The sequence below is a fragment of the Lytechinus variegatus genome, chromosome 4 (assembly GCF_018143015.1).
Source record: "Lytechinus variegatus isolate NC3 chromosome 4, Lvar_3.0, whole genome shotgun sequence".
Lineage (NCBI taxonomy): Eukaryota > Metazoa > Echinodermata > Echinoidea > Temnopleuroida > Toxopneustidae > Lytechinus > Lytechinus variegatus.
In genome coordinates this window covers 17,545,440-17,568,555 of record NC_054743.1, presented here as the reverse complement: position 1 = coordinate 17,568,555, position 23,116 = coordinate 17,545,440, and the positions used below count along the sequence as shown (strand labels likewise).

At 37.4% G+C, this 23,116-nt stretch overlaps 1 protein-coding gene across 7 annotated transcripts in view; it reads right to left on the bottom strand.

Annotated features, from left to right (window-relative positions):
* Positions 1-469: 469 nt before the first annotated feature.
* The window catches only part of LOC121413521 (rho GTPase-activating protein 20-like), a 58,856-nt gene continuing 36,209 nt past the window's right edge, over positions 470-23,116 (bottom strand). For all 7 annotated transcript variants that reach the window (XM_041606356.1, XM_041606357.1, XM_041606359.1 and 4 more), the window contains 12 exons: positions 19,821-19,921; positions 12,377-12,604; positions 11,788-11,979; positions 9,439-9,526; positions 7,669-7,816; positions 7,116-7,292; positions 6,519-6,645; positions 5,853-6,075; positions 4,938-5,047; positions 4,434-4,605; positions 1,032-3,991; positions 470-877 (listed from right to left, as the gene is read on the bottom strand). In XM_041606356.1, coding sequence (XP_041462290.1) covers positions 1,748-3,991; positions 4,434-4,605; positions 4,938-5,047; positions 5,853-6,075; positions 6,519-6,645; positions 7,116-7,292; positions 7,669-7,816; positions 9,439-9,526; positions 11,788-11,979; positions 12,377-12,604; positions 19,821-19,921 — 3,810 coding nt within the window. In that variant the 3' untranslated portion in view covers positions 470-877; positions 1,032-1,747. The remainder of the gene's footprint in view (positions 878-1,031; positions 3,992-4,433; positions 4,606-4,937; positions 5,048-5,852; positions 6,076-6,518; positions 6,646-7,115; positions 7,293-7,668; positions 7,817-9,438; positions 9,527-11,787; positions 11,980-12,376; positions 12,605-19,820; positions 19,922-23,116) is intronic.

Genomic DNA, 23,116 nt, shown 5'->3' with positions numbered 1-23,116 from the left:
CCCTTAAAACAAAAAGCAAAATCACCTTTTTCATGTTTTTAACAAATGTTTAGGATGTAATTTGTATTGGAATCTCTTGTTTGAAAATGATGAATTACGGCATGATATAACAGAGCAGAGCTTTACTTATGTATAAATTTATCATTACATATCAAACATTTCCAAAATCAAAATGAAAAAAAAGAATCTTTATTATGCATCACGAAAAGCTTTTTAAAAATGAATGAGGTAGTTGGTTATCATTTTTTTTTACACACCTAAAATAAACTTCCTTAAGAATTTAACATGTCAACATGACATTAAAACATCTACACACTTAACTTCAAGAAACATACAATTACACTGTTATTAAAACGTTCCATGCCAAACCTCTAATGAAGTAATGGATATCAACGATGCCAGACTCGTAAAAAGCAGTACTTTGAGGGAAGAAAACTAAAGCATTTTGGGTGGAAAAATTTTGCACCACAAGTTGTCAAGAATTGAAATGTTGAAATGTCCAATGAATATTGAAACAGTTTTGATGTCCAGTCATAAAAATTTCATTAAAATAAATGTGTGGAGTGTGTCTGACCCCTTTTTGCAGATCATATGAAATACTGCATTAATATTATAACAGAATGTAAAGTCCTTTAGAAACGTTAGAAACACATGAAAACTATTATGGGACTGATTTCACAAAACATATCAAAGAAAAGCTATACTTCTATGAACTAAGTTACTCTCAGTCTCAGCCAATTAAATGATAGCAGCTTGTAAAAGCTTCAAAGTTTTTTTTTTAATAAAACAGGGTCCTTACAATCAAGGAATAAGATTGAACGTAGAGCTTTTGGTCATCATGTTCTCTCTTCAGACACCAAGGGGCCATTTCATAAAGCTGTTCGTAAGTTAAGAGCGACTTGAAGAACGACTGGTGATCCTTTCATACGCGCTAAACCATCCCCACAGAATATACCATTTACCATAAGAAAGGATCACCAGTCGTTGTTAAAGTTGCTCTTAACTTACGAACAGCTTTATGAGACACCCACCTGAATGCAGCATTTCTTCAATGAATTAATGACATCTAACAATTAAGAATTTGTAATCTTTGTAGAAACAACAAGGTGATAGGGAGAGGCAACATTTTGTTCTACATTAGATTAACCTCCATTTTCTTGTCTGCTGAGTCAGAGAGATATCACTTATTACGTCTTTCAAAGATAAGACTAATCGCTACTCTGACATTGAACATTCTCAGATATTACATAGTAATAAAGAGTTCCTTATCAGCCAAGGTTAGCACACATTCAAAAGTTAAGTGAGATAGTTCATGTTACCCTCGGTTTCATCTTACCATCCATGCTACAGTTCATCCATATGTTACAATAGCAAGACAGAAAGAAGACAGAATATCGGCCGAGACTAGAAGATGAACTAGAGTGTCGGTACCTAGCCAACACATGGTTTATGGAGAATTATGAAGAATTCTACAGTTTTAGGGTAATAAAAAATTCACTCAAAATTAATAAAACATTATGGCTTTGCTGAATCTACAAGATACAAGTCATGATATACAAATGGACCACATACAACATGAGACATCATTATACAAGTACTAAAACACTTTCATCACAACATTAACATGGAATGGCAACAGTATATTACCTGCTAACCTGAATACATTTGATTCTGATAAAAAAGAATTAGGTGATTCAGTATGACAGACCAAATAACTTGATCAAAGAACATAGTTTCAAGGGATAGATCACACATAGGATTCATCTGTATAATCAATGTTTGCAAGATCGTGAACAGTAATTTTCAAGTCCTTGCCGATCGAGGTCTTCTTTCTTTGCCAATCGGCTCGTGCTTGACTAACTGTTTGCTCATTCCCAGAAACTTTCTTGAGTCCGTTCTTGGCATCCATGTTTGCTTTGGAGCGAGGGGAGGTGAGAGGGGAGGAGGGTGGTTCAGCGCGAGGGTCAGGGAAAGGGAAGTGCAAGGCAGTGCTGCGTCCTGACACAGGGTCAGAAGATTTTGATGAGTTGGTAGGTTCTGGTTGTCTCCTGCCGGGATGGTTACCAGCAGACGTTCTACGAGGGACTTCACCATTATGATGCCGTCTCCTAGGAGGCACAGGTTGGCTCGACCTGCGTGTGTTCTCAGCATTGCGTTGCTGTTGTTTCGTCCGTACCTCATTTCCTGCAGGCTTGGCAGTATCGCTACTGCTACGCTGGACAGATGTAGAAGACCCTTTGCGATTAGTAGCAACGCTATCACTTGATGTACGTCTCACTCCACGACCTTTTCCAGATCCATATCCGTTCCTATAATCACCATTGTCATCACTGGAATCGGTATCAGAGTCCAGAAAAATGATACCTCCAGCTGTGAGATGACGTTTGGGTTTGCCTGGCCTGTCTTCATGCCGGTGCTTGGCAACATTGGCTTCGGCTGATCTCCTTCTGGGACTCTGGTCAGAGGCCACAGTCAACACTTCACTGTCCAGACTCTTTGTGCTTCTCTGGAGGAATGCTCGTCTATTCATGGCTTCTTGATAAGTAGGTGGAGTTGTTCTGGATTGAGACGAGTCTGATTGGGTCTTGCTGACACGTTGCTTTGTGTGCTGCCCAATTGCAATGGAAGGACTGCTGTTGCGTTTCATGGGAGGCGTCCGTTTCTCTGTCTGCTCTTGGTGAGTGGGAAGGCTACGCGGACTCTGCGACAGGGTCGTTGAGCGAGTTGTAGCATCCTTTGGGAAGAATTCCCTCGGAGGAGTGGCTTCTTTGGTTTGTGATGGTCTAGGATGGTGTCTTGGTCGCACCGGCAAAGCATTTGGCCGAGAAGGCAGGCCTCGCGTATCAGAGTTCATAAACATTTTTTTGTAGGTTGGCTGGAAGCCATGCTGTCCCATGTTGGGCCCACCATGAGGTGACAAGCGGCCCGTGTTAGAGCTGGCAGCTTGCAGAGTCTTAGTCATGTCTATCTCAGTCCTTTGGGGTTTCATACCTAGCTTAGTTGAATGCAATCTCTCAGAGGAACTAGAAGATTGTGCATCGCTCATTCTCTCTGATGATGAAGACGACATTGAAGAAGCACTGCGCCGACTGGATGTTAGTCGACGGGGGAATGTTGGGGATCCTGATCCAATGGAAGGAACAGATTGTCTACGTCCATATGAAATAGAATGCACTGGATCTTCTTCTGTAGGAGTTGTAGGCATAGAATTCACACTTTGGGTATTACTTGGAACGAGTCCTTTCTCATTTATTTGCAGACCAGAGCCACTCGCACTGGACTTCCTTGAGTTGGATCGCATATCCTCGGGTAACATCGCATTCAACAAATTTGAAGAACAATCCCTGTTCAGATCCTTGATCAATTTCAGTGTGTCCTCGCTAAGGTTATACGACTCCTGATCAGAGATTTCTGGACTATTGTCTGCAGTATTGTTTGCCGAGCTTGCAAGCAAAGCCATACGATGCCTTGCTGCTTCCTTAGAGATGGGGGCAGGCTCAGAACCCCTCCTCTGCCTCCAGAACAAATCATCGCTAAATTGTGCGGAAATCTTAGCCGGTCTCCCGCTTGCATTGGGTACCACACTCAATTTTTCTTTGGAATCCATGCCAGAGTCTGTCGTATCTGTATTATCAGAGTCAGGGTATAACTGATTATCACTGGATGTAATGCCAGAATCCCGGCTCAGAGTTGATGGTGATAGCACTGGTGTGTTTCCATAGGTCCATTTGTGGATGGCCCCATTGGGCTCTTGTTCATTGTCATTAGCAAAGAACTCTTTCTCAATACTGTCCAGAGAAGAGTCATCACGCTTGATGAACGGCGACACCTCGTTCATACTATCAGAGTCACCACTTGAGTCATGTCTCCTTCGCTCTGTTGCCTGGACGGGTGGTTCTCCAAAGAGTGTCAAGACATCATCACCAAACACTTCCTTGACATTGTCAATGATGAACTCCACCACTGCTGGGATCTTCTTAGTGGCCATAGCCTGTAAAAAGGAAATAAAGGATGAATGATTTAATAATCAAACCACATCTAGTCATTCACACCTCAGTGGTACAATATGACATTGAAATTGACATGGATATTATAAAATGAAATATGCGATGACTTCACTGCATATTTTAAGGGAATTACCATTTTTCTATGAAAACATGAGAAAAACAGTCTTTCCTACTAAGTGTTGCATTGAACAATTTTTTCAACTCTTATAAGGAAAAAATAAGACAGAGGGAGTTAAAATACCTGTGGTGATACCATTAAACAAGGGTATTTATGAGGATTTTTTTTTTCAAGGATGGAGAGTAAAACCTCATGTCCACAAATATAAAAAAATTTAGTTTTACCTACATTCTCCACCAATTGCAACAAAAGAAATCACTTAAGGATAACATAGATATATATCAAGCTGAAGAGGATTGCATACACACCTGAGTTGCAGGGCCAGCATTGGCTGGAGGCCAGAGCATGCTTGGTGCAACACAGATTGACAGGTTGTAGCTGTTCATGTTGTTCTCATCCATATGGAGGGAAACGTAGTACAAAACGTTGAACAGGTGTCGCAGCAACACCTGGTTGATATCCAACAATTGATCCAGCAAGCTGCAATAAAGATGAGTGATACATTAGCATCACAATATATGATCATTATAACACCTTTGTCATGGCTTACATTATATGCTATTCCCCAAAGAAAACATATCCTCACTGAGTATACATCAAGTATGAATGCATTGAGAACAAGCAAGAAAGCAGCCATATGCATTTTAAATCATTCATTCTGGCTCTGAATATTGCGCCTTAACACACCCTTGGTGTGATTATGGCAGGTTCATTGAATCACACCCCTGGAATTCAAAATGGTATGATCCTCTGCTGGTGCAAGACCATTCACCAGGTTGAATCCATTATAGTTCATGGGGGTTTCAACTCACCTTTTGATGGCTTGAAGCTTCTCTTCCTTGTCAGCAATGTCTATGGTGCTGATCCATTCCTCACACTGACTACACACCAGTAGACTGTCTGGAAGACTACGTAGGAAGTCCTGTTAAAGAGACAATAGAATCAAAAGATGAATTAAACTATAACAATTTGTTTGCTGAAATGCATTTAAGATATTATGTACTCAAATCATTTAGAAATTTAACAAATTTTTGTTCTTGATTCATAAGGTCACAATTACATGTTAATGTTGATGATAATTATAAAGAAATCAGAAGTATTCTCTTAATCATGTGCTAATGCAGCGGTCTGAACTACCACAGCAATCCAAGTCAAAGTGACCTATCTAAGATTTTCATGTGACCTTTCATGACCGCTCACTAAAATCTGTCATTCTCTTTTCCTACTTAAATCAAATTACGAACAAATTGTGCTCCCCTTCCTGCCCCCTCCCTAATCAATAGTAGGGCCTACCCAACCAGCTGATGCTTGGGAAGGAAATTATGAAGACTCATAGGAAATGTCCATAGGAAGTTGGTAAATCTGATGGACAAATACGAGCCTATGACTGGCAAGGCACCAAAATCAGCTGTCTCTTACAAATAGATGTAATTGCTCTTTTATGTACACATGTGCAGAGGCACTTACGACACATAATGCAATGTACAATCGTGGTCCCTTTTTTAAGTTTGTAGGCAAAGTGATAAATACCATGGAAACCTTGATTTTGATTGGCTGTTGAAGTGTTGTTTTGGGTATTTATCATCATGGAATGGTTAGTATAATAATTTCTATTTAATTGGTCAGTTGCCATAAATGTTGATGGAAAGAGCCATTACTGAAATGTTCTAAATTTCTGAATCGTCAGCCCTGAAATATCTGTGGCATTGTGACAAGTGGAAGCATACCTTGAGGACAGATGCAGCGACGTGGACGGACACATCATCCAGACTGCACTGCTCCCCGGCATCGAGGGCCTCCCGCAGCTCACGGCACACCCTGGCGTTGGCGGACTTTCTGAAGATCCCCGTCATGAACGGAGCCTGGTGGTAGAGGGTGGTCAGTAGGTCTAAGATGGGCTTGGGCAGGGTGTTCTCAGGACATACCATGCTCAATGGAAGACCAAATAACCTGGGTGAAGAGGAATGGGGGAGAGATCGTGGTTACCTCTTAGCATACTTCAGTCATTGATAATCATCATGAATCATGTTAAAAACACTAACACATCAAAGCACGTTGAATTTACAGATATTGGGGGAGAGAATGAAGGAAAAGAGGTAAAGGAGGAGGGGAGAAAGAGTAAACGAGGGGGAGGGGGAGAAGATAGTGGTGGTGGTGGAGGAAGAGGGGGAGAAATAAACAGGCAGGGAATGGGAAAAATGGAGGGAAAGAGAGAAGGAAAGAGAGAGAGAAATAGGGAAAGGGTAAGGTAAAGAGAAAGAAGGAATGAGGGAAGTGAGGAAGAAAGAGAGGGAGAAGAAATTGAAGGGAGAGAATGAGCTGGAAGTGGAAGGGGAAGTGAAATAGGAGGGAGAACGGAGGGGGAGGGGTGAGAAGTTGAGATGTGATCTTACCTTGCATGGGGTGATAGTGGAGATGATCCCGGTGATGACCCATCTTTGTTTGAGATACTCCTCTTGAATGAGAGCTTGAAAGGAGACTTACGCCCTTTCTTCAGTCTTCTCTGGATAGCTGAGGAATCTAGAGGAGGGAAAATAAATGGTTAAACTGGTAAACCACCTTCCCAACTACATCACCATCATCATAACTGTATTAAAATCATGTCGAGAATTCAAGACTTGATCAATAATATGTTTCTTCAAAAGAAAAATGCAAAGCCTGGCTACTTTGAATTCCATTGAACTTCATATTCAAAAACTTCTGATCTACAGGAAAATTAATTTCAGGACAAAGTTCTCGAAAAAGGCCATCAAATGAAATGGTTTTGGAGCCTATCATAGTCATTTACAACCCTATATCAAGTACAGGAACAGGGCTGTTTCACAAAATACCAATGAGTAACTTATTGATGACTACACTGTAACGCACAGCCTTTGTGCACTAACTGGCCAATGTGATGTCAGATACATCACTTGTAACTAGGAATTTAAATGCAATGCTACATTACACTCATCTCTCAATGAAACCACCCCTTGCTCTAAGACACCTACCGATTCCTCCTGTAGCAGTCTTTCCTTTCCTTCTGATGATAAACTGACACTGATGTTCTCTGAGTTCGTTCTCAGCTGATGATAGGTGGTCCATCTCGGTACTGAAGACCACATCACTTGGTTTGTCTTGGGCATCTCGAATGTGACTCATCTTGATTGCATAAGGATACTCGTGACCTGAAAAATTAGCAAGTAACTTTTGTAAATTTTCACCAAAAATATAAGATCTTCATCAATTACAAGCATACAAACTTCACAACCAATTCTATAACACGAAACATTTTACTTCTCGATTCTATAGCTTTAGAAAAATGGTTGATTCTGTACCTCAAAACCTCATTTATTTTAATATAAATTACTCAGCGATTAAATATTTTCATATCAAGCATGAGATATGTGATCTGAATAAATGGATCTTTAAATTCTAAGGGAAGGGGGGAATTCATATGAAGCTTTAGAAAATGCCATCCACTGTAATTAAGATACTGCATTAGGAAGTTAAGCAGAATGGATGATTGGAGAGGGAAGGGAATGAAACATGGAATCATCTTACCTATGAGAGGATAGAGAGAATCTTCCCTGCCTGACTGTACCCAGAGTTGGAAATCATTTCTTGCTTCTTCTGGCATACCAAACTCCTGCATGGCCATATCCAGCAGGTCGCTGGAATGTTGGTGGTTGCCGATCTGTAAGGTTTTGGACTGGGGAAGAAAAGAAAGATACATCAAAGATCCAGTACAACCAATAGCTAAAACAACTTCCTGATAAGTAATCAGTAATGAGATACCATTACATACAATTACTTGCAACTCATCATTGACTTGCCATAGACATATGATTGATATCAATTCTTCTATGTCAAGGGGCACTGACCAGGTTGAACTAATTTTTGTACAGAAGAAAATAACATTTCAAATGATGGAAAAGGTTCCAAAGATGTCAGAAAACAATACTAGTAACATGTAAGAAAATACTTGCCCATTTTGAATGATATGAAGAACAATCCAGACAAAATCAATTATAGATCTAATTTTCCTGTAAGAACTTCTTTCGAATATGCCACTACTTTGATTTTGCTGTGAACATGTGCCAGCAAACAGCGACAGAACTTCAAGTCTGTGTTGACCAAATAGGGCTTGTATTAGAATGACAGCCAATTAAACTTCTATCCAACGATACACAGCTTTCCCTCAACGCCAAAGCGGAAGCCCAGATAATCATCAAAGATGACATCATCAGGGGGCTGAAACTCAAAGTTTGGTCTACGAGTTCCTCCCGCAGGAGACAAGACACTGAGCTATGTTAGTTATATTGTTTTGCCTGAGTATAATCATATATGTATTTAGGATTTTTTCAATTCGTAGATATCCCTTTTAAATGTTGTCACTTTACAAAAAAAGCTAAAAATTATATGAAATCACATCCTACAGCTCAACAAGGGAAAAAAAAATTCTGATGATACATACATTTAATTACTAATATCTTTTGCAAGGGCAACACAGAAGTACATGATACTCAGTGGGCAATTTGTGTGATGATGATGGTGACTCTTTAGCCCATTAGTCACTGTCTAAGACGTAGTAGATCTTACTACTACCAGACTAAGATCAGTGGGGGAGGTTCGCTGACGTAATCCAATAGGGAAGTGGTCTGGCAGGTGAGGAGTATTGATTCTTTGAATATTTTGAGGGTGTTTTCAGAGAAGGTTGACGTACTAGTAAATTAATATTTCCTGTCTATCACTCAGGCATGATCAATTCTTCATACCTATCATGGTTGCTTCTATGTTGCATAATACGCATTGGTGACATTTTTATTGTTGTTGGTTCCTGTTCAATTTGTATTTGATTTAATACACTCAAACACTATAATATCAATGTATTCTATTTATTTATTAATCACTTTAAGTAATATTTTAATAAATCACTTCTTTATTTCTGTATTAATAAATTATCTAAACTACTTAAGTGTATCCATTTAATTGTAATCTAATTATTTCACAAATTCATTATTATTCAATACTAATTTCACTCAAGTTAATTATTTATGATTCCTTTGTTTATTTTTTATTTGTTCATTATTCCCTCATTCTTTATCCTTTCATTCATTCATTTCTTTTAAATCAAATTTAACTATGTATCATACATATTTTTCTTCATCTAATCTATTCAATCATTTACTTATTCACACAATACATAATTGTTATCAATCATTTTTTTCATAAGAGGAGTAAAAAGTATACAATGTCATTCTTCCTCCAAACCCTCTCATGAATTTGTCAATAAGCCTGGTAGATCTGTTGCCAATCCTAGTTAATTCTTACCGGAAATGCGGAGTACTCCTGATCTCTGTTGAGTACCCTGACTTGAACAGACTTTCCTTCGTCTTCCTTCCGCTTCACTTCAATGTGCCTACAATCATGAATGAAAAAAATAAATAAAAGTACAGCAATTTTATTATTTACAGTCTACTGAAATTCTTTCACTTGACTAATAAATGAAAACATAGAAACAGAAAGCTATCAAACTTGACCATTGAGTCGAAAGTGATGTTTATGTTGTTGCTGAAACGAGAAAAACAAAATTTAAAGAAAATGGCGGATAACTTTTTTAAGGTACTATGAAATCAGGGTTAACTGCTCTGATACAACATAAAGTTGTTTCTTCCCATATTTACATATCTCAACCGTGAAAACAGTCCACATATTGCTGTTCCCATCAGTTTTGTAATATATATATTAAGAATAAGTGCCATTTAACAGAGACACAGGGAGAAAATGCACCAAAATTCCATTATTTGCTACATATTCTAACAAGTGGCGGATAAAATATGGTACCCATTATAATTCCGGGGCTCTTGGTATCCATCTTAAATCACAAGTCCAAATTGGTTGCTAATACAACCCTAGTCTAGGGAGAGCTGAGTGTTTGATGTGTGGGGTGAAGGTTAGTTCATATCTGTCAAGTTTAAAGTCTCAGGAGATGAAACTCTAACAAGAACTAAGCCAAAAACAAATCTCATAACTTCCTTGATATTTGCCCCCCCCCCTTCCCCCTAAAGTTGGTATTTTCCTATTAAATTTGTAGAGACACTGGTAGATATTTTGTGAGGTATGAGTTTGTGAACTTCCACATGAAGTCGTACTCTTCCCAGAAGGTTTAGAACACCCTTGGAGATAATTATCTCATGTGTAAATGTTTTTACTAATTCATTTACAAGATTCTTTATTATAACCAAAAGCATCATACGGGTGGTGTTGAATATAAACAGAGAAAGATAAATCCATTTAGATGAAAAACAATTGTAACTTTAATGTATCAAAGGGAAAAAGGAAAAGAACAGAAAAGCTGTAGTTTAATTAGAAGAATTGCCAACAAAAAGAATGATTTCAGAAGGCTGTAAATGCTTTCAATAGGGCTTTTAAGTCTGCAGGAAATGATGGATACTTCAAATAGAGTGGGAACATTTCTAAATAAAGGTTTAGACAGGAATGATCCTCATACACTTCTACATGTGACAGTTTTCAATGACAAGGAGAAACACCCCTTTAAGTAAGGCCAGGGATACAGAATTATCCCATTGAAACTCTGGAGACGATTCAAGTAATGTTTATCTGAACGTGGCCCACCATACTGATGTAATTTGTTGCGTGTGTGTGGGGTGGTTTGTAACACGATCCGGTGTGAACAGATCCAATCAACCAATAGAATGTTTTCTCTTATTTGATTTTATGAAGAACGTCAATGCTGCCGCCGTGTAAACGAGAGCTGGATCGGAAGTCACATAATGACATTTGGTTTTCAATCCAATTGTGAGTCCGACTGTCTCTCTGTATGTTCAACTCAAACAGACCTCCCGATAACCCGTCCTAAACAAATCCACCTCACTTTTTAATCAAATAAACATCATAAGTCAAAGAAGTATTTATTATCTCTCCATCTGGCATTCCCCTTGAAATATAGGAACATGGGTCTCTTCGATGAAACCACGTTAGTGAATTGAATTGATTCCAATTTGAACAGTACCCTTGAAGATTACTGAAAGACATCAATTACAGACAGACATGAAAGCATTGAGACGCTCGGATAGGGAGAAATTTTTTGAAGAGGAACTGGCGTGTCCTTGATGATGTGTATTCTATACTATTCATTTGTTGACTATAACACTCAAAGGTATTGAGTACCACTCTAGAATGGCACCAGAAACCTCTTTGAGGGGGGGGGGGGGAGATCTCACTTTACACAACCAGCATCAACCTTATGTATCCTCATGAAAGAATAAACTATAACATTGTACAGTGCTCTCTTTATAGACATCAAGATACCAAACAATGTCAATCTGAAAGAAATTGCAATGGGGATCTACTGAAAATTGGTCTACAGTTGCTATCCTATCCTACAACAATTATGAACTTTACCCCAAACTAACCCAAATAACCACTCCAATTCCAAAACCTGAATGAAACACTGGAACATTGAAAAAAAAATCCTAGCATCACTTTGAACTTTAAACCCTAAAGATAACTAACTCTCAGTTTTATATTCATACCAGATTCCCATGACCTAACCAACGCTGAAATTCTTACACCCAACCATCAGATTGTACATGTTTGTAGCACTGTCCAACATGAAGTGAGTCATGTTCAAGAAAAGAAAAAAAGAGGATTTCTTACGTGCTAAGTTTCTGCCACCAGAGCTCCCTCTCCTGATTGGATGCAAACGTGAGCACCACGTTGTTTGTTGGCCAACCCAAGACGAAAGAACAGTCATGTGATTTGATGACCTCACTGACCTCGTCGATACAGGTGTTAAGCCAGAGTTCCCCAACTCTTAACCTGTGTTTCAGTCTCAACGAAGTAGCTGACCTGACAAAGGGAAAGGACATGAATCATGATGAACATGGATTCAAGACTTAATGGATGTCAACAGAATGGAAAATAATGAGAAAATCATCATTCCATAACACAGTCATGGCAGGCTAATCAGTGTATAGTTGCATAATTTAAAATGATATTTCAAAGAAAAAAATCTTGCCTTTCTTGACTAGTCAGCTAACAGTAGATAGGCCTACAGATCTACAGTATCCAGTAGAGATTCTGCTATAGGCTGCACTGCTGTTCCCTGAGAGAACACAGAGTCACCTTTTTCTTTTGAATTCTCAATTTTTCTTTATTTTCCATTGACCCTATTTGCTAACTCGGTCCTTTAAATAATAACAGTCGTTGGAAATTGTCTAGAATTTCTAAAAGAGACAACGCTTACTTTGGTTTAGCGATGAGCAGCGTATCGTTCATGAGCACCAGGTATCTGTTCTGGATCTGTGGTCCAACTGAGATATGAACGGGTCCTTCCATGATGTAGAGCCTCTTACAGGGCGGTGCTTCCGATGTAGGAGACGGGATATCCCTGGACCCAACACTGGGGAGGTTGAGACTGGCGGACAGGGAGCCAAGTTCTAGCATGCTGCCTTCAGGGCTGTTGTTGTTATTGCTGTAGATGATGGGGGAAAAAGAGAGAAATTGTATCATCAAGATAATATAGTGAATGAAGTAATGAGAAACAGTTTTGTTTAATATGGAAACAGCTTTTTACAACTGCACACAATATATTAAGAATGGGCAAAAATTCTTCCTTCAATTATTGCCCATAATATCTTGAATATCATGTATTTAACATTTCACACAAAGCAATCTTTTTTTATCATCATTATCTCATGTAGGCCTACAGAATTTATGTTTCCACGATACAAGGCCAGACCATCAGGACATCACATTACTACGTTACATAATTACAGAGACCTGTAGTCTGTACAGTATAGGAGGCAAAGATATTAATTTCTAAGTTCTGTAAGGAGATGTAAAAGAAGGTTGAAGGGGTGCAGTAACTTAAGGCAAGACCACCATACAGGTGACCAGAGGGGTGCGAGACGGAGGGCTTGGTAGCCGAGGGGTGCGAGTGTTTAACCCTATCTGGGCCAGCTATGGAGTTTGGTTTGGATACGGGTTGAGTGACACGGGTAAACATGCCAAGTGGTCGCCGGAGGGGGGCTGGTGATGAGGGAGGAAGGCTTGGGCTACAGGCAAGGTTGTTGTCTTGGCTCTATTTGTACAGGAAGACAAGAATACAGGGATGGGTAGTGTACTGGTGAGAGAATGAGGTTCCAGAAATTAAACATCCACCCCCCAAGAAAAATTATAGGCCATAACTAGGGTGCTATGGGAAGTATTTTGAATAACTCCTTGGATAAAAGGAAGAAATAAAAAGAGAAAGAAACTTGACATGTAAAAAATTGCAACATAATTTCAAAATAGATATTTTTTTTTTTTTGGGGGGGGGAATGTTGAGAAAAATATCATAGTAAGGATTTTGATAGTATAACAAGTGTGTAAGATAAAAAAAAGAACACTGACATAATTTGAAATGAATTCAGATGGCATGGTTTGTAAATCTATTGCAACATATTTTGGATGAATCATTTGGGAAATGAATAACTCCAGAGGCCTGATGCATATCTCCTTTGAGCATGAGTAACATCTCAAACTATGTTATTACTTCTTAGTAACTTGTTGAAATGTCTAATCATCCATTGTTTTCAGGCCACACACTCCATTGCACTCACATTTTCCAAGAAAAGTTCTGTTGAATCAAAAATATGATTACGGGTAACCAAGAAAAAACTTGGAAGAAGAAGAAAGTGGGGTAGGTCTTTGAGGTGATGGCGGTTACTGACAAGTATCAAATGGAAGATGAAGACAAATATTGTCCGTGCCACTTCACAGTGGGACTTGTCTAAAAGAATGGAAGATGTATTCTGTTTTAGGAATCAGACAGGGTATTTCTGGCCGACCCCTGTTAACCTTTTTCATTTGCAAAGAATGGCTGAAGGCCGCAAACTGTCAAGTATGACCGATTTTTACCTTTTACGGTTGAATGTAAGGTATAATGCTTCAGACACCACAAGAATGTGTGAACATTACATATCTTTCTCTTTCATTCAACTTGACTTTCTCTCTTTGTCTCGTCATGTTTTCTTCCTCCTCCTCCCCCCCCCCCCTCTCTCTCAAAGTCTCATTCATATTCTTCACAACTTGTCCACTTTTCTCCATCCATTCCATTTCAGAAGAACCAAAAATACTTCATACAATATAAAAAAGACTCATTTGCAATGAAGTTTTGTTCTTCTTAGAAACTTTAAATCTTTCCATGTGATCACATGAACAGTCTCGTATGCAATGTGGCAACCAGCCCTACCACTCAAAAGCTTTGATTCGGAGCTGAAAGAGGATGACTCGCTCCAATGAGGAGCAGTATCTGTGTGACTTTAGAAGGTCAAAAGGTCAGTGATTGGTATGCTGGCGGATAGCAACCATCTTTCACACACTACCCATATGATGAGAAACCCCCTGACCATAAACACAAGAAGTGGTGGTAAAAAAATAAAAGGGAAAGAGTAGGCCTATACTTCATAGCTTTGAAAATAAATAGTCAACTTGAGGACCATTTTTTTAACTTTCAGAGTTCAAGCATAAAGTAAAATGTGGTTTGGGTTGCAATTTCCCATTTAGTTATCAAAATCAACCAAAAAAACATAACATGGATGCTACAATGACCAAAAGAACACATAGGCCCAATGGATATGAAAAGCATCTTACATGTAGCTGGTCCTTTATCATTTGATATAAATTTAGTTGACAATAAACTGAATAAAGGTGTCCTACATTTACATGTACATTTGCAATGTTGACAAAAATTACCATCACTTCCTCTTTGAAATGTGATATTTTTTTGGTGCACTCAACAACTTGTATCACGGCAGGTGCCAAGTGCTATCCCATCATGCATAGCAGCATGTCTGACGAGCACCACACCGATAACCCAGCATGCCTGAAAATATTTTTATGGACCCCCTATCAATTTGAGCGATATCTCCAACACCTTAGCGGCATAAATATTTCATGACTTGGAAAAGAAGTTCAGATTTCAAAGTTCTTTTATGATTTCCAACAACCATAACAGGAAGTATCCAACTGATAGCTGAATAAACATGAAAAATGTTAGTCATGTAGGCCTACACAATAGAATAAAATACAAAACAGGGCCTATGTGCACAAGTTTTACTGTTTTTGAAATGGGTTTCACCAAATGAAAGCAACTTCAAACAGCCCTGGGCCATATATATAATATTTTTTGTTATATCTTGAAAGACTTTAAATACCCGGCAATAAGAACATATGTACATAATGATGTTTAAAGTTTTGAATTTTGCACCTGATTATAAGAGAACACAATTTTCTTGTAAATCATACCCTTACTCTCTGCGTACTGAAAATCACCTCAGTCTCCCAAAACCAAAGTCAAACAGCTGTAAACGGACATTTTTGTATAGGGGGGCTACACTTTATAACAAATTACCAATTCATTTTTCGTCTAGTTCAACGATTCAGTCATTTAAATCAAATATTCAATTGTATCTCGGTTTTCCATAATTATTTTGCGTTTTTTTTTTATGGGTTGGTAGTGATTTTTCTTTCTTTTCATGCATTCAATTAAGTATTGAAGTTTTGTGTATATTTGTGTATATTTGCTTTATATGCATGTATTTATGTTTTAAAGGACCCCATGGAAGAACAGTGGTATCTTATTAATACTGCTGAAATGGGCCATCCTCCATATGATCTGTATGTTATGTTAAATTGAGCATGTATATATTTCATCTTTTTATATGGAAATCAATACAAACAAAGAAAGTAGGCCTACATGTATTCACCTTCGATGTCTCTTGATATACTCCTTTGACATGGTGAACAATCTATGTCCAGCAAGCACAGACAATAATCAATTCATTTTAATTGCAAGGGCGCCCTCTGTGGTGAGATGTGACGAGGATCGCATGATACACAATCCCATAGGTTACATGATTTCGAAAATAAGCTGTATTGATACACTCACTAGCCACTTGCACTTGAGACTTAACTTTTTACGACGACGATCGGTGTCGCACAAGACATTGCTATTGTTAGGTACCATAAACTCAGATCCCTTCGACCATCTTCCACACAGCCCGTGATCACATAATATTTTCACAGAAGATAGAGTAGAATCAATAATGATGAAGTTCTCCAGTTGTAGCTGTTTATCCTTGTTTTCAAGTATGACTCTCCACAAGATCCTCTAAATATGCACATTCTGGAGGTAAACACAAAACTGGTATTCCAAACTTCCCCAATAACAGTCACAATAGCCTAATGACGTAAATTTCTTATGGTGTAGTCCAAAATTATTCTTTAATTTGTTTATAAATAAAGAAGTCTTTTGGTGAGTTTTCAGAAGACCTGCAGTTGACACAGTGACAAAACACATTTCCTGCTTATAAATACACTGCAAACCTAAATGCATGAATCCACCAAACTGCAATGACAGATTTTTCCCTTTTAATTGGTAAAATATAAAAAAATCACATTTACAGGGTTTTTTCTGTACAGTTCCGACAATACAACTCCGTTCTTCTCGCCCGATTACGCTTCATTTATCTCTTATGTTTCTCTCTCTCTCTCCCTCTCTTCCCCATTTTGTTTTGTATTCTTTTATAGTATTCATGACATCACTATTCCGCTCCATCAATCATGGGTTTTATTCTGCCCATACACACAGTCAGGCCGATTTCAAAAGCAGCAGGTAAAAAAAAAAGACGATAGAAAGAAGTTATTTTCTACCATCGTTGTATTGACAGTTCCTGGCAACATTCTGCACTGTCACGATGATAGCAAGAGGTGACAACAGTGACACACATCACAACAACATTCCCGACAAATCAGTGAAAGATCTAATAAATTCATAATTGGATACATGCCAGTATTGGTTACCATGCCAATTGATGATCTTACCATCGTTATTCAGTGGTAGTATTTACATTGAAAGGGACGGGTAATACTTAAGAAAATCTGCATGTTCCAATTGAACAACCTTTAGGCCTATTGTTATTTTCAAAAACTTGATAAAGATATATCAGGAATCTTTAGTAAAGACTTTAGTACACAAAAAAAAATTATAATAGCAAAATGAAATCCATTCATAATAGAATTTAACATTTTAATTCTGAAATGTTTTCTTAAGAACAGGCCTATATAATGAGCATAATAAAATAAAGTCATGCTTATAGTCAATGCAGTTCAGGATCATTTGTTCACAAGATAATAATGAAGTACTCCATTTTTATTTCATATGGCAATACAGCCATTCTGGGCCACAAGATCAGTAGGGCCTACATGGAATTGATTTGATCGAGTAGAGAATGCAACAATAGCAACTTTTAAAACAGATCTGAAATGAAAGATATGTAGGTCATCTCATAGCCATCTGTCATAGAGAGTGGGTCAGATACAATGACAAAAATAGACAAAAATTCATATTTGTCCCAGTTTTCCTCATCTTTGTGAAGAAATTGTGACAGTTCACGCGAAGGTTCGAGCTCAAGGGTGATCGGTAGGAAAGAAATACACTAAAATGACCCAAACGATAATTGCTCAAAATATTGCAGTTGGAAATGTGATACCCTGAATTTTGATATTTCATATTCCTTCTCATCTATAAAGGAATGCTTGTTTATTACTTTCCTATCACTCACTGATACAAGATTCACAGCATGAATCATATTGCTTGAAGGAGCAAAGGTAGGTTGAAACCACCAGTGGCATCCCTCATTAGAAGAACTTCTGTCAACAAATTTCTATCACTTTCTATTACTTCAAGCAAAATCTCATATATTTCTTTGAATGCTTCAAATGCCCAATTGATAATACTATACCAATTCAATTATTTGGGTAAAATCATTGCATTAATCAGTTTGTAAGCACAGAATTTCAAGAACAGTGTATGACTGATATTAGTCTTGATAAAATATTAACAAAGGCACCAGAGCTCGCACTTAAAAACAAAGGAAAAAGAACAATCACCTATTTGATATTTGAGTTTATTTTATCCAAACAAAAAGCCGAAAGAACAATGCCTAAAAGTACAGACACCTTCATGTTTACATATTCAAACAGAAACATTCTTTAATATCTGAAGAACTTAATATCAAATCCCAGTAACAAAGCATGACAAAAAGAACCCTCAGGCTGTACCAGTATTAAAGCCTTTCATCAAGTTCATGTAATTTGTTTTATACATTTTTTTGTTCTGTACTCTTCAAAACCCTGCACAAATATCCCGTGGTTGTTTTTCTACAATTTTTGTTTTCTTATGTTCAGGCGCTGCCTGATCGTGTTAAGACGACGCGGATTATTGTGTGACTTTGCTCGGCTCTGCCACGGTCATGACTGCGGCACAAACTTGCAACATTCTTGTGGTTGAATGGGAAAAATATGAACAGAAAAGGAGCCATTCTTTGAAGGGGGTATATTGGAGATCCTGTTGTGCAGTTTTGAAGGGGCTTTGGGCTGGCATACTTGTACACCTTTTCAGTGATACTCAATGGAAATATAAAAACATGTTTTTGAAAAACATGTACTTGTGAAAATTAGAAGAATATGAATTTACTGTCAGAGGGAATATTTGAAATAGCATGGATTTACACTACACAGGGAAGACAGCAAATACTATCACACTGAAAGGCAGATATTGAGCACAATAGCGATTATTATTCTCATCAAAACCCATTCCCAGGTACCAAAGTGGAATGTTTTTGTTGCTTTTATTTGAATTTTTGTTTATGTTTTTCACCTCTATGAAAGAGCTGGAGGGTTGAAAGAGAGGGTAATGGCTTTCTAAAGGCCTCATGAGTTCCACATTTCAAAAATAGTATCTTCTCGCTTTCATTGTCTAGGTCAAGGCCTTGATAGCCTGGTAAATGTATGACCAACACCTATTTCCATAATTACCACAATCAATTGAAATCAGAAATACATCTTTTTTTTTCTTCATCTGCAAGTTACTTTATATCATCCATGATCACATTAAATGCATACAATTATGCTTCTAAACTGTGATAATAGGGTTGTAGCTTGAACTTAAGATTAAACAATCTTTTAAAACCCCCAGTTCCAGGCCAGAAATGTCACTAAATTGCACACAACATCAGTGTCAACTTGTATACATGTAGCATAGGCCCTATTTAAAGCTTGCTACCTGGTCCCTGGGTAAAATGACAGACTATCAACATCTGAAAATGAACACCAGGGAAAGATAAATAGCAAAGAATCTTGTTTATCTATATTGATCCCTATAACCCCTGCAGGCACGCAATCATCAATAATCATACATATCTCTATTTGAAGAGTAGCTCTTTGGCACTAACCAGCCGCCTTGGATTTGCAAATAGAGTTATCAGGGAGTCTTGATTATGAGGAACCACATGACAATCTGCACGATTTAATGCTACTACACTGTTTGTAGTGGTCACATATTATTATCAATAAATTTTCCTTTTTTTATGACAGGGAATTATATGCAATCATTTTCACATTCTGTCAAGATGGTCTTGTTAGGAAATTTCTTTCTGTGTAAAGATATTTCTGTCAATTCTAAAGAACCTGAAATAATATGATAAAGAAAGAAAAATTGGAGGCCGCTAAAGAGGGAGGGGGGAGGACAATGATCATCTTGAGGGGTCGCATAAGAAAAGACCTAGAGTGTAACCCCCCTCTCTTAAAAAAAAAGTTGTAAGTAAAAGATAAATCAATCTAGAATCTACTGATATGCAAATTACCTCTTATCCTGTATTGTCTTGAGTTTTGATGAGGTGGTCAATGCACTCTTGATGACCGTTACAGGGGCTGACCGCCGCCTCGTAGACAAGGCCTTGAATTTCTGTATATATAAAATATAATGGGACAGAAAATTAAAAACATGATATATCAAAACAGGATTTACAAAATGATGTATGACGCATGAAAGAAAAAATGATTTCAAAGGACAAACAGTAAGGGATCGTTACTATCCTTTAATGGAAATAGATTTACTTTTTTTCCTATTACACATCTAGATAAACATTCACATTCAAAGAAGAACCAAATGACAAAACGTATCCAAACATAATACAAAAGAAAATGTCCCTGATTAAGTATATTATAATGTGAACATGATCTAGTAGGTATCACTATGATGATATTCCCTCATTCTAAGTTAACATTTATAAAAGATATGATACAATGGCAGAACATCAACCCACACAATCAGTCATTGAAAAAAATCGACTCTGCTTTATCAATGAATTGTTAAAAAAGACTTTTCTAAGAGGTAACAATTATTTTCACAATATTTTGTAGATTTTGGCAGTGCTATGCCCTTGCCAACTTTCTTTAAGAAATATTTATCTTAGCTGATAATAAGACTGAAGATCTTTATTGATGTACTTTGATCTAATACCTTTAAAGAACTTGTATTTTAAACAAATATATCATTCCACAGTCCACACCACATACTGTGCAACAACACCTAACATGAAGGGCAAGATCCTAGAATATCTTTGTTGTAAAAATCACTCTCAAGTTCACACTTCAACTTCACTGAGAAGAATAGTATCATTTATACAAAGGAAAGAGAGAAAAAATGTCTCTCATATCAAAGTCTTACAATGTTGTTGAAATTTTTACTATTCAGGTTAAAAATACACATCAGGTTAAGATGACGACAAATGTAGGCATTTAATACATGAACTTGATGCTCCAAATAACAGAGAAAAGTAAACAATATTCATAAATGTGTTACTTCAGTACAATATGACAGCTATGAATTATTCTGGCTGATTCAAGAAAATATTATTACAATGTAGCTTACCCAGATATGTACAAACTGCTCTAACATTCTCAATGAATTTGAAGGGCTACCAATTGCAATGAATTTGACTGAGATTCTTATTCAGATTATACCAGAATGTTTGTGCGTTGACAACTTTCGGAAAGAAAGCGTGGCGAATCCATTGAACTCTGTTAAAGTAAACCATATGCTCTGAGAGATGCAACAATTCTGAGTAGGCATGAAATATTCAACAGCTTTATATAGCTTACAAAGACAAAAAGGATCAACTGACATGAATTTCAAAATATGGGTATTTTGCTCCGGCCTAAAAATTGAAAAAAATACCAGCATATCATGAGAGAAAATAACCGTCAAATACACGACGAGATATGTGCATTATTTTCAACCCTGAAATTGACTTGCGAAATGCAGTATTTCTTCCGAGGGTAGCATGCATCCGGTATATTTGATTTCCACATCGAATCTGTCTTCATATAGTGCCTCTTCAAAATATCAGATTGCTCATATGATTCTCTAGCTACCTAGTTGAATTCAATTTCATAAGATTGCGGTTATAAGTCATAGCTGGGGGTGGATACCAAAAATATAAGAAAATTTAATGAGGCCAATGGGATAGAATTGATTACGTGTAGAGAGCCTTGTTTGCCATACTTGGAGTCCCCCTCCCCCCCCCCACAATAAAAATGAATGTATAAATAAATCAATCAATTAAAAATATAAGTTAGAAATGCAGAAATGTTTCATCTTGGGGCCACTGGCCATGAGCCCATTTTGTAAAAATTGTATTTAATATCTGCCGTATGAGGTGCAATTGTGAATTATAATATACTCCTACATGAGTGGAAAGTCACTCTCAGAAGAGTGAAGTGTACAGAACTGTTTACATCCATGGATAGGGAATGTATATGAGGAATCCTACTGAAAAATTCACTCAAGACTAGGAGGGTTGTGCTGATGATGGAGGATGCACTGAATCAGGCAAGAGGAATGAAGGGTTCTTTTGCTGAGGATGTTTGGAAAATCTGCTCAACCCTTAAGACAGGGACAAACCAGATTAAAATATTTAGATTTACTTTATTACTCTTCCTTAAATCGATCCCATGCCATGGAGTTTTCTACAATGTTCCACAACTTTGTGATTAAGTTTTTCCGCAATGATGTGATGGGGAATTTCGCTCTCGGTCTTGCCCAATGTTGTCCTGACCATGCCCTGATGACTGGTAAGGATAGCGCCAAAACGTAATATACCTACCGTACCTTCATGGTAATATCAAATATCAGACCATGGTATTTTACAACGTTGGTAATATCCATAACTTATATGCAGGTAGGAATGACCCGTTGAAATTTATATTCTTAAGCCTATCAATGTCACATTAACGACCATGAAAGAACAACTAACTATAAAACTGGGGTTCATTACACATTGTGATTTCGCAAGAGAACCACTGATTGGAATGCGCTTCAATGTGATGAGCTCCATGCTTCTGTTAAAACGAACAAAAAATATTACTGAAAAATTGTATTCTGTAACTGAAAATAATAAAGGCTCAAATACTTGCACACAAGCAAAAGCCTACACTGTTTTCCTATGAATGTTTGTGGATGACTTTTCCTTACTATCCTGAAATTCAAATATTTACTTTATTTCGTAAAATATGGATGAAAACTTTATGGAACACTCTCCTGGTTGACACCAAAACTCAGTGGAATATTGAAGTTTAAGTTCTGAATTGAGCAATAAATATATACTTACATGAAGATGCCTTCTCCTATTAATGTACCATTCAATGTTACCATCTTCCATCTTGAAATATTAATTTAAAATCCACAAAAAAAAATTAATCAAATCATGAATAGAATATGCTCTATTCACAACAGAGAGAAATTATAGACTATCCGACGTAATGCTCAAATGCAAATGACATTTAAAGTGTCATAATAACAGAGCGGAACGCTCCCTCCTCCTACCTTTGCCTCATATGGCAAACTTCAAAGTCCAAGTTTTACGCATAAATCTGTTATCTCTTGGCAGATAGTTTATCAGCTGATTAATGAAGTGGATTTAGTGAGACTTGATTGTGACCACAAAGATGATCGCTTTACCTGATATAGAAATTCCATCACCTAGTTATTCATTCTTGTCTAGTAATCATGCCATGCACATCATAAATGATAAACAATGAGTAATACTTTGAATTCCAGTCTTATTTCTAAGAAGGAAGGGTGTAAAATGACTACTTC